A 14,905-nucleotide genomic window follows, 5' to 3' on the forward strand; every position below is an offset into this window, starting at 1 on the left:
TGTGTCTTCACAGCCGGCACAGAAAATGTTCAATAAGTAAAGTTAAAACTCGTGATGAAATCTTTCAAGGATCTTTCAGGGGGCGCTGCATGGTGGCACACGTCCCCATGCATCGAGGCTATAGTCCTCACATGTTCGCGTTCAGCCTGTGGCTCCTTTCTAGCATGTCTCTCCCCCTGAATTCTGCCTCTGTCTAATGTCCTCCCTCTCATAATAAAGACAAATATGACAAAATAAACCTTAAATATGAAAAAGAACACGATTCAGATTCAGGCTTTTGGAGGGTGTACTTTTTAAAACTGCTTTAGTGACATTGTGCGACATGCTATAACCCCATTAAGCTCGTGTTGAGCTTCAGTCCAGTCTGTGATTGTGAGCTCTAAAAACACAGAGCAGAGACATGATGCTGACAGAGAGGAGCCCAGGGGACACGTAAGAGTCTGGCATCTGCAAAGCAGGATGGGAATTCATGAACCGAATCCGCTGCTGAAGTCTGCAACATGACAGAAGACAGACTCAGTGGCTGTGCTCGGCTCTCGTCCCTCCTGGGGAGACAGCAGGCTTCATTTCCCTGATGTTCACTGATGAGAGCTCAATACTTAAAAACATTAAGGAGATTAAAAAGGACAACTTGTTAACGTGTAAACTGCAGTGATTTACATTACTGCAGCCTTTAAACTTTACAAACAAGGGGAAGATAAAAAGTGTTCTGCTGTTAAAGCTGCTTTAAAGTACATTTGGATTATATATTCTTGGTTTACCTGCAGCAGAGGTCTCTGCTGCCTCAAACAGCCCGGGTTAAAAATCACACTGACCAAAGATGTTGGAGTGAATCCAGATCACTATGACCTTCAGAAATCACTGAGGTCAAACTCCTCACTCTTTCTGTGAAAGAAAGGGGGCTGTTGGCATGAAGATCTCTGAGTGTGCTGTTTTGTCTTCTGAAGCTGCAGCAGAGTTAGAAATGCTCCAGTTGCAGTGTTCGTTAGAACTTCTCTTATCTGTTGATGTTTCTGTGTAAAATCAAATGAGTTATGGTCACTGCTAAAAATGCGACAGGAGCTGTGAGAATGAAACAAAGCCCTGCGTTAGCGTTAATTGGTCCTGTCCACATGCTACCCCCGACCTCCACGAGCTCCAGTCAGCACATTTCAGGATGACTCGTTAGCTTTTTATGTCTGCAAGAGGTCGGTAACATTACATGCACATTCAGGTTCTGTTCTGCATGTCCACATGTCTGCGCTCTCAGCAGCACTCCTGAAAGCCAAGAGCAGACCCAACAACGCCAAATATAACTGTACTAAGTGCAATAAATGGTCAAATCTATGACGGGAGGATTCAATCCATCACAGAGAACAATGAGCTCAAAGAAGTTAGAGATCTCTGCATGTCTCACGTTTATCAAGCATTTTAAGGTGTACAGCCTCGGCAGTGGTTCAGTAATGGCTGGTGTAGCTCATTGATGTTGACTGATAAATGATGTTAAAATAATGGATAGAAACATGAACACAGATGACTCCACTCAGTCACCACTGGTCATACTCAGCATTTATGAACATCCAGCAGTGATGACTGAGCAGCATTACTAAAACTGTATACGTCTATAAAGACTCTGACTTTAAAGTGCAGACAGTTTTGAAGTGTTTTTCAATCCGCTTGATAGGCAACAATCCTGTGGCAGTAACAGTCAGGACTCAAGCCTATGAAGATAAATAAAACATCTACCCAGAGGTCCACGTCTCCCACCTGAAAGGCGTGTGGTGTGTCGTCCACACAGTACACTCGCAGGCTGTAGATGAAGGAGTCCGTCTCCATGCTCCCAAACACAGCCACCTTCAGCCTCTTGACGGCGGCCTGCGTCAGGGGCTCGCCCACCAGGGCGTACGAGCCCGGCTGCTCCAGAAGCAGATGGCAACTCTTAGAATCCATCTGGCAGTAACAGGAAGTGGACTCCTCCTCGAATGACATCACATCCTGTAAGAGAGGTTAGGAGACTGTGCTTAATGAGAATAGAACAGGCAGTGGAGTTGGTACGACGTTAAAGATGAGTCTTCATCTCTAACCACAGCGCTCTTTAAACGGCTGCACACTTTGACATCAGAGTAAAAACTCAGCAACATGAATCTATCATTTATACATTTACAGCCCTTCAGGTGTCTTAAATGTAAACAGAAGTATTTTGAAAGTGATGCGAAATTTATCTGGGAGCCAATGGAGCTGCTGGAGGACGGGGGTGATGTGGTGGAAGGAAGGGGTTTTGAGTTTTGGACCAGTTGGAGTTATGGAGGGATTTGTGGGGGACACCAAAGAGGAGTGAGTTACAGTACATCAATACGGGAGGTGACGAGGCTGTGGACCAGGATGGCTGTGAGAGAGGGGCGGAGACGATTAATATTGCGCAAGTGGAAATATGCAGATCGAGTGATGTTATTAATGTGGGAGTGGAAAGAAAGTGAGCTGTCGAGGATGACACCCAGACTCTTAACCTGAGGGGAGGGGGACACTGCGGAGCTGTGAATAGTGAGAGAGAAACTGTCAGATTTGGATAGAGTGGACTTGGTGCCAACAATAAAACGATGAGCTGTGGCTCAGTCGGTCAATATTTGGTAATACAAGGTGTGCTGTAGTGGGGACAAAGTGCAGAAAAGAAGCCAACAGTGGACCAGTAATGGAGTGGTCTCTGAAGCGATTAAAGGCACTCTTGTGTGGGAGATGATAAAGTAAGGATATAAAAGAAGAGGAGTGGAGGCTAAAAAACACAGACGCAAACACGTCCGGACAAAGACCATGAGGCTGAAAAGCTGAGAGAGAGAGAGAGAGAGAGAGAGAGAGAGAGAGAGAGAGAGGGTGCCCTGAAACTGCATCATCTCCTCTGTGCTTCCCTGACAGGTAGCTTATTAACAATACAGGAGATACCTGGCTAGAAGAAAGAACATTTGTGCTTTATAAAACGTTGGACAGCATGGCTGCTCCAAGAAGTGAAGCCAAAACACTTTGGCTCTTTTTCAAAACGACCACTACACCCGAGCCCTACCCATTACCCCTCTGTTTGCTTTATAAATTAACATCACAGCAGCAAAACGTTTACTTTTTGTTGTAGCCTAAATTAAGTTTTACAGTCTCCTTGTCTGTGCGTTCATTTAAGACAAGCTGTTCTTTGATATTACAATAAATTAACTAAACATTAAATTATAATAAAGAATGTGGGCTCCATCTGATCGTTTTGCCTTTAGTCTACACTAATATAAATTTACTAGAGAAAAATAATCTACATAAAGACTTTTACAGAATGCATTACCTACATTAATAATAAGCCGTTCCCCCAGGATGCCGCTGAGAAACCATGGTAACACACACTTCCTGTTTCCACCTGAGAGAGTGAAGTTTGTCCCAAAGCCTGCTGCTGTATTTCTACCCAACACCTAGATGGAGGGGACTTCATTCAGCTGCGAGTGTGACTCCGTCACGGAGGGGGTGTGTAGGGTTGGTTTGAAAAAGGCCCTTTGACTGCCCCCTGCTGACCGGCTGCAGAACAGGTCGTAAAGCCTCCTTCCTGTTCACGGTTGGGCCCATTGGTCAAACTATCCAATCAAAATACAGGACACATCATTTTACTCAAACATGGTTACTGTCCTTCTTGTTGGTTGTCATCATGCCAGTATCCAATCTATTCTCTGAGGGGAAATGTTCATTAACAACTGTTGTCCAGATGTTGCCGAGCTAAAAATAAATCTTGGATAATGACAACTCTGACTAAACATGTTGTTTTTCTTCCAACATTCAGAATCTGTGATATTTCTATCAAAATACAAGCTAGAGAAACAGCAGACTCTTGTTACGTGCAGTTGGCCAATTAAATCAAGTATTCAACAGAGCTGCCACGGCTGCAACCTCGGCTAAGACAAAGGATGGATTCAGTACAGTCAGCAGAGGGGATCAGACAGGCAGGATGGAGACTTGAACTTGTTTCTTCAAAGCTCTTTCACACCACAGGTCACATTCACACACTGATGGAGGCTGCTGTGTAGAGACCATCAGAAGTTACTCATCCATTCATACACAAGCGCACGCTGCTGATAAAACCCAGGGAAACAGTGGACATGTGGCCAGCTGGGGATCAAACTTCCAGTTAGAAAACAACCGACTCAACAGCTGCCACCAAGTTTGGAAAAAAGACCGGATTTAGAAATGTATGTAAGAGTTGACTGAGCATGAACAGCAGCATTGTAGATTGTGCTGTTGGGTTTTCCATTATCGAGCCATGCTGTACATTCTGTGGGGGGTCGGGGGGACTGGATCAGGAGAGGTGGGGTACAAACAGGACTGGTACCCAGTCAGTGAGAGTTCTGTTTGGACCTATCAGACTGTGGTTAAACTCTGATCCTTGATTTGAAGGTGATCCTGAATGCTGAGTCTGATTTGACATGTGGTCCACGAGAAGCTGCTGCAGCTCTTAAATAATCTTCATTTCATCTTTAAGTCTCTGTAACTTAGTAAAACATCACGCACAATGTAAGCATATGGTGCCAGCCGGTCTTCTAAATAACCCGCTCCTCCTAGTGCTGAAAAGCCCGACAACAGCCAGGGGCGAAGCAAGCAGCGTTCATTATTCTGATCCATGCTGGACCTGCCAACACGTTACATCAGCTTTACAGAACACTCTCTTCATTATGCCCCCACGTCTTGTCCTGTTGTCATCATTGTTACTGCTCCGAAAGGCGGGAAGGATAATGCAGAGTGACCACAGAGATGATCTCAGTTTGTTTTCAGAGGGATCAAATCTTAAAGAGTCCATCCAGACCAGTAAAAACTCCTCCTTGATTGTTTCACGTCAGAGTTCACCTTCCATGTCTTTCCTGATCAAACGGACAATCTTTGTCTACATCCCTCTTTTAATTCAAGTCCCCACATCAGTGTGGAGGCCCTACAAACGCTGCCTCACTGAGTGACAGCAGACATGTCTCTTCCTGGCTGTTACCCGCTCTAATTGTTTCTCTGTTTTCCTCCCATCAGACCGACCTTCATGTTGCCTCGTGTCACCCTGTGGACCCACAGAGAGGCCACAGCGCCTGAACTAGCAGCCTGCCAACGGCCTCAGACACACTCTTCAGTTCACACATAAATCACATGACGTCCCTCTGACTCACGGGGCCCATCGTCACACATAACACATGCTGTATATAAGAGTCAGCAAACAGAGAGACAGGGTGGTACCAACAACAAGACACATCATCTCCCCTCTGATTTAAAAACTTATCCTGTTAACTCCCTTCACATAATGTGCTGCTATGTCTCCAGGACAGGAACGTTTCATCCTCATGTTTAGTGTTTCCTGTTTTCCTTTTGACCCTGTGTCTTCAGTTCCTTTGCTTCCTGCCCTCCCTTCTTGGTCTCACACGTCTACCTTATGTGTCTCACCTGTGTTGCCTCACCTCACTTGATTATTGATTATCTCTGTATTCCCCTCCTTCTGTGCCAGCTCATCTTGTCTCTCTCTCTGACTACGCTCCAGATATTCCTAGTATATTTTTCTGATTAGCTTAAAAACAGAAAACACTCATAATATACGTATCTGGAAAAGGGAAAAATGCAAAAGCCAAAAAAAAACAAAAAAAAAAACAAAACAAGGGACAATTGAAAGAAATGAGAAACAAAACTTGGATTTCATATTTCACCTGTTTCTGTATTTTTGACCAGATCAGGAGACATCTTGGATTTCTTTGTACCTTTGAATGCGCTCTCTGTGTTTTGGAGTTTGCTCTTTTATTAGTAAGTTAAATGTATCTTGGTTGATGGTAAGGGCAGTACGAAAAAACTGGCACTAACAGTCAATCCTGACTGTGGCATCAAATACTCAGAGACTTATTGATCCCCAGAGGGGACATTCAGGCAGAGAAGAAGGTAATACATAAATCAGAAGTCAAAAATAAAATATGCAAGATAAATAGAAATAAAACAGTAATATATGCAGAAGAAAAGAAATAGTGAGGTGAACTATACAGGACAATAAAGAAATGCTGTGCAGTGAATGGCAGTAGTATGACAGCGTAATAACAACAGTGCAGTTATAACAGTATGATGTAAAGACGTAGTCCCCTGACCTTCATGGTGACAGACAACTGACTCTACCAGCTGAGCCACAGCCGCCCTGTCTACAGTCAATGGCTCGATCACATTTTTGGTTTATATCTTTTTAAATTGATAACTCCCTGTTTTTCACACTGCAACAGTTACAACTCAGTGTGAGGATTTTTTCCAGTCGAAAGTCAAGAAGAGAAGGAAGCCAAGCTATCTGAATAACTGCAACATGTCAATGAATGGTGAGTTACAAAATGCTTCACTTTACAGTATATTATACTCCTGTTTGTTCTACAACCTGGGAAGCTTTAATAAATGATTCATTGATTAGCTCAGCTATGTTCAACGCCTGCTTCTGAAAACACAGTTACAGTCTACATGCCGCAATACCTTGGAACAAAGCAAATCTTGAAACTCTGAAGCTATATGTAACTCTGACCCCTAGTGTTTAAAATGGGTACTGCTGTCTAAATGTAAAACATTGTGGATGCTCCCACAGGTTTTCATGTGGTGGACACTGAAGCTTCAGTGTTTAGCCAGCTCGGCATCAGTCTGTAAACCTTGAGCAGGTTCTGAATCTGTACTGTACAGTTGCCCCTGAAGCTCTCACCTCCCATTTGCTGTCCTGGGTTTGTCTCTTGAGCTGGATGTTCCAGTTCTCGTCATCCACCTCGGCACAGTGAGCGATGGTGATAGCCACAGGGCAGAAGAGGTCCAGATCAGGGGGACCGTATGTCACCTCTGGGCCCAGGAGGATTTCACAGTCTTCATCTGTTTGGACACTGTACACACAAACATGCACACTGAATATAAGAGACACTGTCAGAGGTTTAGAGAAGTTAAAACAAAAGACAAAGGGGGACACATCAGGGGATCAGTCTGGATTTGGTGTGGCATCTAGGGGGTTGTTGGATCAAGTCCCTATTTGGGACATTGGGACTAATTTCAGCCACAATTACGACACCTAACTCGCAGGCCTTCCTGCATGCACTATCAATCACCTGATGGACAACACAGCAGCACGACTGGTCTTCTAGCTACTTGTCATCCCGCTGGTCATCTCCCTGCACTGCCTCCCAGTTACTGCTAATTCAAAAAAACACCTAAAACACCCAGCTCTGAATGAAACATCTTAATATGTGTCAGAAGTGTCCTTTTACATTTGTAATCTAACATACAGTACTAATGTCACATATTGTGCACAATACACTTCACCATGTTGGATGGAGACTTCTTTCTAAATACTCTGAAGACAACAACAGCCATAGCTGCAGGGTTCATTTTATATATATATATATATATATATATATACACACAAGCTGATATTACTATGTAACATCAGCCAAACCAGAAAATGGACAACTGAAGGGAATGTTATTGCTCTCAGCACACTGTCCATGGATTGATTAATTCTTCTCCCTCTGGCAGAGTAACTCATCTAAGATGAAGATGGATCTCACTTTGCAGTTCTCATTTCTAAAGTGCAAAGTCACCTTGGCTGAGACATGGAGTTTGTGCTCTGAACTGAGACCTGCATGATGTATCATTCTCAGAGCTGGGCACACGTCCATTGATAAAAACTATTAGACTTTAATTATCCATGTTCCATTATTTAACATGGATGTTACCTGTTACATTTGACTTCTGTTGGATTTGGTATCCGTTAATGTTACTTACATTCACTTTTTTCAACTCAAGTCAGCTGACCTCATTATCGCCCGGCCCCGTTATTCTCCCTTCATTCTAAAAACACTTCTGTATCATGTGCAACACCAAGTGTATCCTGCCAGCACAGAATGGATGGTCCTGATCTGTCAAATCACGTGCCAATACAAAGGTCAAAGTTCATGTATTGGTACAAAGAAATTGAATAGCTGCAGATATTTTTAATCAATCTGTGGCTCTTTATCGACGTAATGTGTTTGAACTAAATCTTTTACTGGATTTGTAAATGACTATTACTGAGAATTAGTGACATTTAATTTGGATAAGAGAAACTTGTTAAGGACTCAAACATTTATTTGGACTTGCATGTCTGTACTAAGGATCTGACTCTGGGCTTTCCTGTCTTTACTTGAGATTCAAGTCTGGACTTATTGAGCACTTGCAAACCAATGACTGTGTCCCATCTCTACTGAACAGAGCAGCAGACCTTCAGATGTCACGTGTTTTTTTTGTTTGTTTGGTGTCTGTCAAATGTGTTGATTGTGGCTGCTGTTATGATTGGATCTTGAAATGGATTTCCCAGCTAGAATCACGAGAACCTTAGCTGTCGAGTGATGGAGGTATGACCTCCATAGGTTATGAGTGACATATACAGAAAAGCAGTGGTATAAATGATGCTGATTTTGAGTTTTTTAATATCATCAAGGCGTCTCAGGAACTCAAACTTATTGTGTGACGCCCCCTGCTGATACAAAGTATTCAATGTTGGTATTCAGCGTTAATTAATGCCTCCTTTAAACACCTGGACCCGGTGCTCCCAGGCTAAGGTGTGATATATTGACAAAAAGAGAATGTTTTTCTTGTTCTGATGATAATGGTTTACATTAATACCAACTTTAGCTAAATATGAACATAGTCAACTGATTAATTGATACTGATGTTAGCATTTTTGTTAGCAGATTAACTGTGCTCGCCCCTGGTTGTTGGATTGGAGTTATACACAAGAAGATCTACAGATCGGTGAGAGCTGACGGGGCAACACATTCAAGCAGGGAATACATGTCAGCCCACACACTGGTGCACCTCTGCTGAGGAATGTTTTTCTTGAAATAAAAAGTGTTTATAAAAGCTAAGAGTTAGTGCAAAGAGAGCACAGGGAATATGCAAAACTGCTCAGTCAAAAGTTACAAATATCAACTATAAAAGGGCTCCCAAAACATCTAAAAAGGCTTTAAATGTGACTCTGTGTGGAGAAATAGGTTGGACAGCATCGGGGCTACGTGCAGCAGCATTGGAAAGGATGAATTTGCTTCTTGTCCTCTCTCCTAGCAGGACGCAGACAGTGATTGACAGCTGAGAGGTGACGATCACAACAGACCACAGGGACAAAAATAGACATCTGCAGTAAACATCCGTCTGCTCACACAGAGCATTGGAATAAAACGCCCTGTAAAAGCACATCTGGGGTGTAGCCGTCAGGTTGAAGCCTGACATTTGGGTTTTTCAAAGGTGGAGAAACAAACTTAAATACTCTATACTGACAGGTGAGGATCTATAAAAGAAGGTGGCTGCAGCTTTTCTTGTTAAAGGGGAAATACAATGAAAAATCCACTGTTACAGTGTTTTTCAACATTTATTTGGGTAACCTAAAAACGGCCCACAAAGTGTGAAATAAATCTCTATTTCAAATTTTCCCAACTTGTGACATCACAAGTTAGATTTTGGTAAAAAAACTAAACAAAACTAAAACCCCATGGACTTTACAGCCAAACTCGAACAAACCTTTTGTGCAGGTCCTCCATTTTTATTGTCTCTACAGAGGAGTGATGTCTACGGGGAAACCTCAGGGGGGCTCATTACATTTAAAGAGACACACACCAAAACAGAGCGTTCTGAGAGAGCTGGTTCCTTCGGGGTCACAAACCTCCTCTGCTGCTTGATTCATGTTATATTTGGACCAAAGCTCAGCTCAGATTTATTTGATTCATGTCAGATTCATTTAGAGCACAAAAAAAGGTTGAGAAGGGTGATAATATGTTCTCTTTAAGATTGTTAAAGGCATCCTGGTTTACTAATGTTCTGTTTAAACTCAAGACAAGAACTGCTATGTTTCTGACTAATCATAGTGATCACCTGTCAAGACAATTCACTGCCCAGTCATTTCTAATGTAAGCACCCTGTGACATCACATTTCTCTTTGTTCAGGCTCAGTGGTGTGAATGAACGCTGACACTTCAGAGCAGAACTGTAAACCTTGTGGCAGGGGCGAGCGTGCAACACCCCCCGTTGAGAGAAGCTGAGTCCATCCAGGGGTCATCACATGGCCGTGGTTAGACTACATAATGTTAGTAGTGCTGAGATGAAAGGTTTCTAGAGGCTGCCTTTGTTTCTGCCCTGCATGTCTATTAGTGCACCGTCCACCCTTCATCACTACAGTCGTCCTCACTTAAACAAACTCTGCAGGTTCAGACTCTCTCCCTGTGGGCCGGGTTATTGAAACTCTGGAGTGCACATGGACTCTTGGCAGAGTGGCAAGAACAAGAAAACTTTGAGTTTAGCCTTTGTGTGCCACAAGCTGATCAACTAAATGAAAGACTCTCCTGCAGAGACCCCCCGGGTTGCACAGTGTGAGTTTTTTTCTTCAGCAGCTGCAACATCAAAGCTGAGACAGCCACCTGTGAGCGGCTTCTGGAGATAAACATCCATATTGTGACATCCAGAGGACTCCTGCTGGAGACAGGCTGCAGTACTGGGCTGGGCCCATCTGTCACACAGCCTGCTGGTTACCATGGAGATGTCAGGATGGTGCTGACAAGAGGCACACACACCTTCACTCAGGATGCACTTCAGCCCACAACTCCCTCGGAATCAATAAAGATTCTATCCATCCATCCATCCATCATGTAGGAATAATAATAAATGTGATTTATGCGGTGATTTTCCAAGTACTCAAAGACGCTTTGACAGGAAGCAAGAAAGACAAAGCAAAAATGAGCAGAAGAATACAAAAGAGAAGTGGTTGGAGGCGATGTTGAAGAGGTGAGTTTTTAGAGATCTGAAGGAGGTGAGTGTGGGGGAGTCTCGTATTGGTTTTGGGAGAGGACAGAAGGTTGGTCCTGCAGGCGGGGGAACCGAAGGGGGTTGAATCAGCAGACAACCATCAAAACTAAGTGAGTCGGACTCGGGCACAGTACCCGAGTCTGGAAGGTTAATGTCCACGCTGATCATCATCCTGAATCACTCCGTTCCTCCCCCTCTCCCTCACACACATCTGATAGTATTATTTTGATCCCAGAATGCTGCTGTAAATCATAACAAACACAGAGCACATCAAACTACAGAACAGCTAAGAGTTCAGAGGGCAGAACACTCCTCCACACCCGCTCACGTGATGCTGCAGCTGTGATGAAAGTAACAGAGTACGAACATGATTAAAGGTGTATGTATGATAACAGGATATTTGAAGAAAGGCTGTCCTCACCTCGCCTCTCCCTGATTGATCTCCATGTACATCTCTGTGGACGTGCGTTCAGCCACTGCTCCATGAGGCACCAGCAGGCTGACCCCTGGAAGACACACAAACACATTTTGACGTCAGCCGGACATGAGGGAGAAAATCAGGTCGGACATGTTTGAAGGATTTTTAAACTCGAAAGGACTGAGGCATGAGAATGAAAAAACATCAACTAAACACGTGTTGGAATCAAACACAAATATCAGGAAACGTAAACACCGCTGAAGTCACTTCTGAGTCTGAGGGTCATGATGCTGTTGTCAGATGAGTTTCACTGTTTACTTATAAAACATGAAGAATCCTGGACCAACCATTGACAGATAACATTTCTCCTGTTCTGTTCTTGTTCCTCCATTTATAAATGGTATCTGATAAGAGATTTTAGAATAAAACTCTGATGGTGGATAAGTACACTGAGCGTCCTGGTCACCGTTCACCTGGTCAGCCTGATCAGGAAGCAAATGGAAAATAAACGTTTTCAGAGTAAGTTCAAGCAGGAAGACTGGTTTTATTCTCTCACCCATTGATTTGATTTTCTTCACTTTTCTTCGCCCCTCACTCCGTCTCCCTCCTCTGCTGATCAGCTCATTTTGAGCGTTTACTCTTTAAGTAAGAATCCAAATAGATTCTGCTTCAACCTCTCCACCAATCATCCGGCTGCCTCTCATTTTAATATCTGTTCTCTGTCTTCCTCAGTCAGTTTGTCATTTCAGTGTGATCACTGCGAGCCTCCTCCTCCTCCTCCTCCTCCTCCCCGGTGCCCTCCAGTCCAGCTCAGCAGAGTTCAGATACAGCCTCAGAAACCACATCATCACCAGGGTCTAGACTCCAGAGGGGGGTATCCTATCCTGCGGTTGGCCCCTCGAGGTGCAGAACAGATTCTACTCTTCAAACACATTGCACATTTGTTTCTTACTCTGTTAAATAAATAATTATGAACTGTTACTTAAGTCTGTCCTGATCACAATGATTTGATTCTGTGCAGAAGAAATATAATCGACTCCTTTTAGTGTATCACTGCTATACCAGAATAAAAACGAAGCGATCTCACCAGGATGCATGCCGGATTGGGCCTTATTTATTTTGCCCGCGTGCTCTATATTATAGCCCATCTTCAATTATATTTTATGTTTTATTAGCGAAACATGAAAGTTATTCCTCTCTCCAGAATAAGACGCTCTCGTTGGCGCCGTCATGTTTGTTTGCGGACTCGCCTGCGCAGGTGTGAAACCGGGGTAAGGCGTATACATGCTGCAGTATCCTGTTTTCTATCGGAGTTCTCCAGGTAGCAAAACCAGGATACGACCAGCATGCCGGTTTTTGAAATCAGGATATGATGTTTACATGCACAAATACAAAAACCTCAGTGTTATATGACATGATACGATGACATGGTACAGTATAATACCATGCGACTTGGAATCCAGTATTGCACACAATTATGCAGTTACTATAAGTTAATATATGATATGATGCCATGCCTTACAATATATAACTTCTAACAGAAAAGGAACCTGCAGTCGACAAAGATCGCCACTGATTGGATGCAATGACGGTCTTTTCATGAAGGTTATTGCGCTCATTTTTTTCACCTCAAATGTCAGCCTGCATCAAATATTGTCTGACAGAAGTCTGAATCACTGTTTGCCCTCATGCTTAGAAAAGAACATGTGAAAGCAGCTCATCTTTCAGGTTAAAAAGTCGGGCGGTGCTTTAGTCCAGTCAGCGATGATCCTTGACGATAGCTTTCCTTTTCTATTCAAAGTTAATGTTGTTGTGTTTTTTATTTGTTGTTGTGGTTTCACCTGAAGGCCACCGTACATATGAAACAATATGGTACAGTATAACACAGCATTTGGACTCCAGTGTTGAACACATTCAGAAGTAGATTGAGAAGCTGTTTGTTTTTATAGGACTAAACCTGAGAAAAAGGCTTATAAATAAAAAAACTAATTTAAAATCATTCATTGTGACCATGACTATTAGCTGACACTACTAAGGTGCAATATAATATTGTACATGGTCAGTGTAAGATAAATGGGTTAAACTGCAGATGTTGCCATTGGAGCGGAGTTAGCCTGCAGCCTTACAATCTCAAATCAAACCTTCACATCGCTGTATTAAAGAAGAGCTTCTGGCCTTCCTGCATTCCATGACAACATGACAAATATTATGAACTCACATATTTAAAAATGGTTTGCATCCATCTTTCTGTCAGTCCAGGTTGTAAATTATTCTGACTGGTTTTTTTATGTATCTATAAATTCTGACATTAAGAGAGCAGAGCGGGTGTTTAAAAATCAGGTCAACATTTTCACAGAGCTGGCTGCTTTAGACTCTTCAATTTCACAATAATTAATATTATGAAATCATGTAAGATCCTCTGATGGCACTAAACATCATTACATTTAAAGGGTTAAACATTGTTGCTATTCTGGTGTCAAACCAGCAAGGTGACGATGAGTCTTCAGTCATGTGCAGGGAAGTGCTGCACATGCTCTGACTCGTTCACTCAGACTCTGAGAGAATACTGTAAGAGGCTGACTTCATTTCCCCTCTCAACACCTGGAGCAGGGTGCAGGTGCACTGTTGACCTCCTGACCACTGGATCTACTCGTGCAAACTTCTCATCTGTGTTGGCCAGACGTGGTGACAGGCTGACCTCAGCTCGGCTGGGCGAGCCTGTCAGGATGTGGATCACAATAATACAGCTGCCTGCATGACTGTGACCGGCTGTTTGCACTGTTTAATATGTCTTGTTATTTTTTCTTGACATTCCTCCCACACAGCTTCTAAAGCCTGATAATGAAGAACAACATGTGTTTCATCCAACCTCAAGAATCCTCCACAAAGACTGAAATGGAAGTCAAAAACTACCAACATGTCTGAATGATTCGGCATAATTCAGAATAATAACACAGTAAAACAAATGTTGTTTTTAATCATTTAAAAGGCTTCGCACCAGAGAGAAAAATCTGTTAAGATTGAAGCTGCTTGTTTCAATCTGGCACATTTTACTACGAATTGTGATTTTGAACATTTTGAACTTCTTTTAATGTTCTCAAAGAAATGAGCCTCAAAGATTAAAAGCAGGGAAGGTAATTTTCTCCAGATACACTTTTAAAGATTTAATTGTTAGTTAAAAAAGTCCTGACAGTAATTAATCACTCATGTGCTCTGAAAAAGACAAAAGAAAATCTGTCATCTGTAGCGGCTGTAAACACGTAAAAGCTTTGACAAACGTCTGCCATGAGGTACGAGTTTTATGAGCCAATCACAGCCTCCCTGTCCTCCTGCTCACTCTCTAAACCCACACTCAAAGCATGCGCTGAAATCCCCTTCTGGACCAATGGCGTTGGTTTATGTAAGTGAGGGGGCGTGGCTTTGAGGGAGCACAGAGGGGAGGGGTAAATAGGATGCTACTTTCAAAATCATGCTAGTTTTCTAAAATGACCGACCCTGCCATTAACGTTGCCACGGTGTTGTGTTAAAGTTAAAAACAAACAGATATGATTGGGGAATATAGAAAGAGAAACTAATTGACTCCTGTGTTTGAATGTTGTTGTTTTACATACATTTTAATTTGTCACTTTTAGTTGTCATTGTCCTGTTTCCTCTTCTAGGACTGAAGCATTTTAAGGACCACTG

At 42.8% G+C, this 14,905-nt stretch overlaps 1 protein-coding gene across 2 annotated transcripts in view; it reads right to left on the reverse strand.

Moving 5' to 3' along the window:
• unc5db (unc-5 netrin receptor Db) overlaps positions 1-14,905 on the reverse strand; it is a 143,095-nt gene that overhangs the window by 13,297 nt on the left and 114,893 nt on the right. For both annotated transcript variants that reach the window (XM_079353504.1, XM_079353503.1), the window contains 3 exons: positions 11,225-11,309; positions 6,689-6,860; positions 1,747-1,974 (listed from right to left, as the gene is read on the reverse strand). In XM_079353504.1, coding sequence (XP_079209630.1) covers positions 1,747-1,974; positions 6,689-6,860; positions 11,225-11,309 — 485 coding nt within the window. The remainder of the gene's footprint in view (positions 1-1,746; positions 1,975-6,688; positions 6,861-11,224; positions 11,310-14,905) is intronic.

Source organism: Symphodus melops, assembly GCF_947650265.1.
Source record: "Symphodus melops genome assembly, chromosome: 1".
Lineage (NCBI taxonomy): Eukaryota > Metazoa > Chordata > Actinopteri > Labriformes > Labridae > Symphodus > Symphodus melops.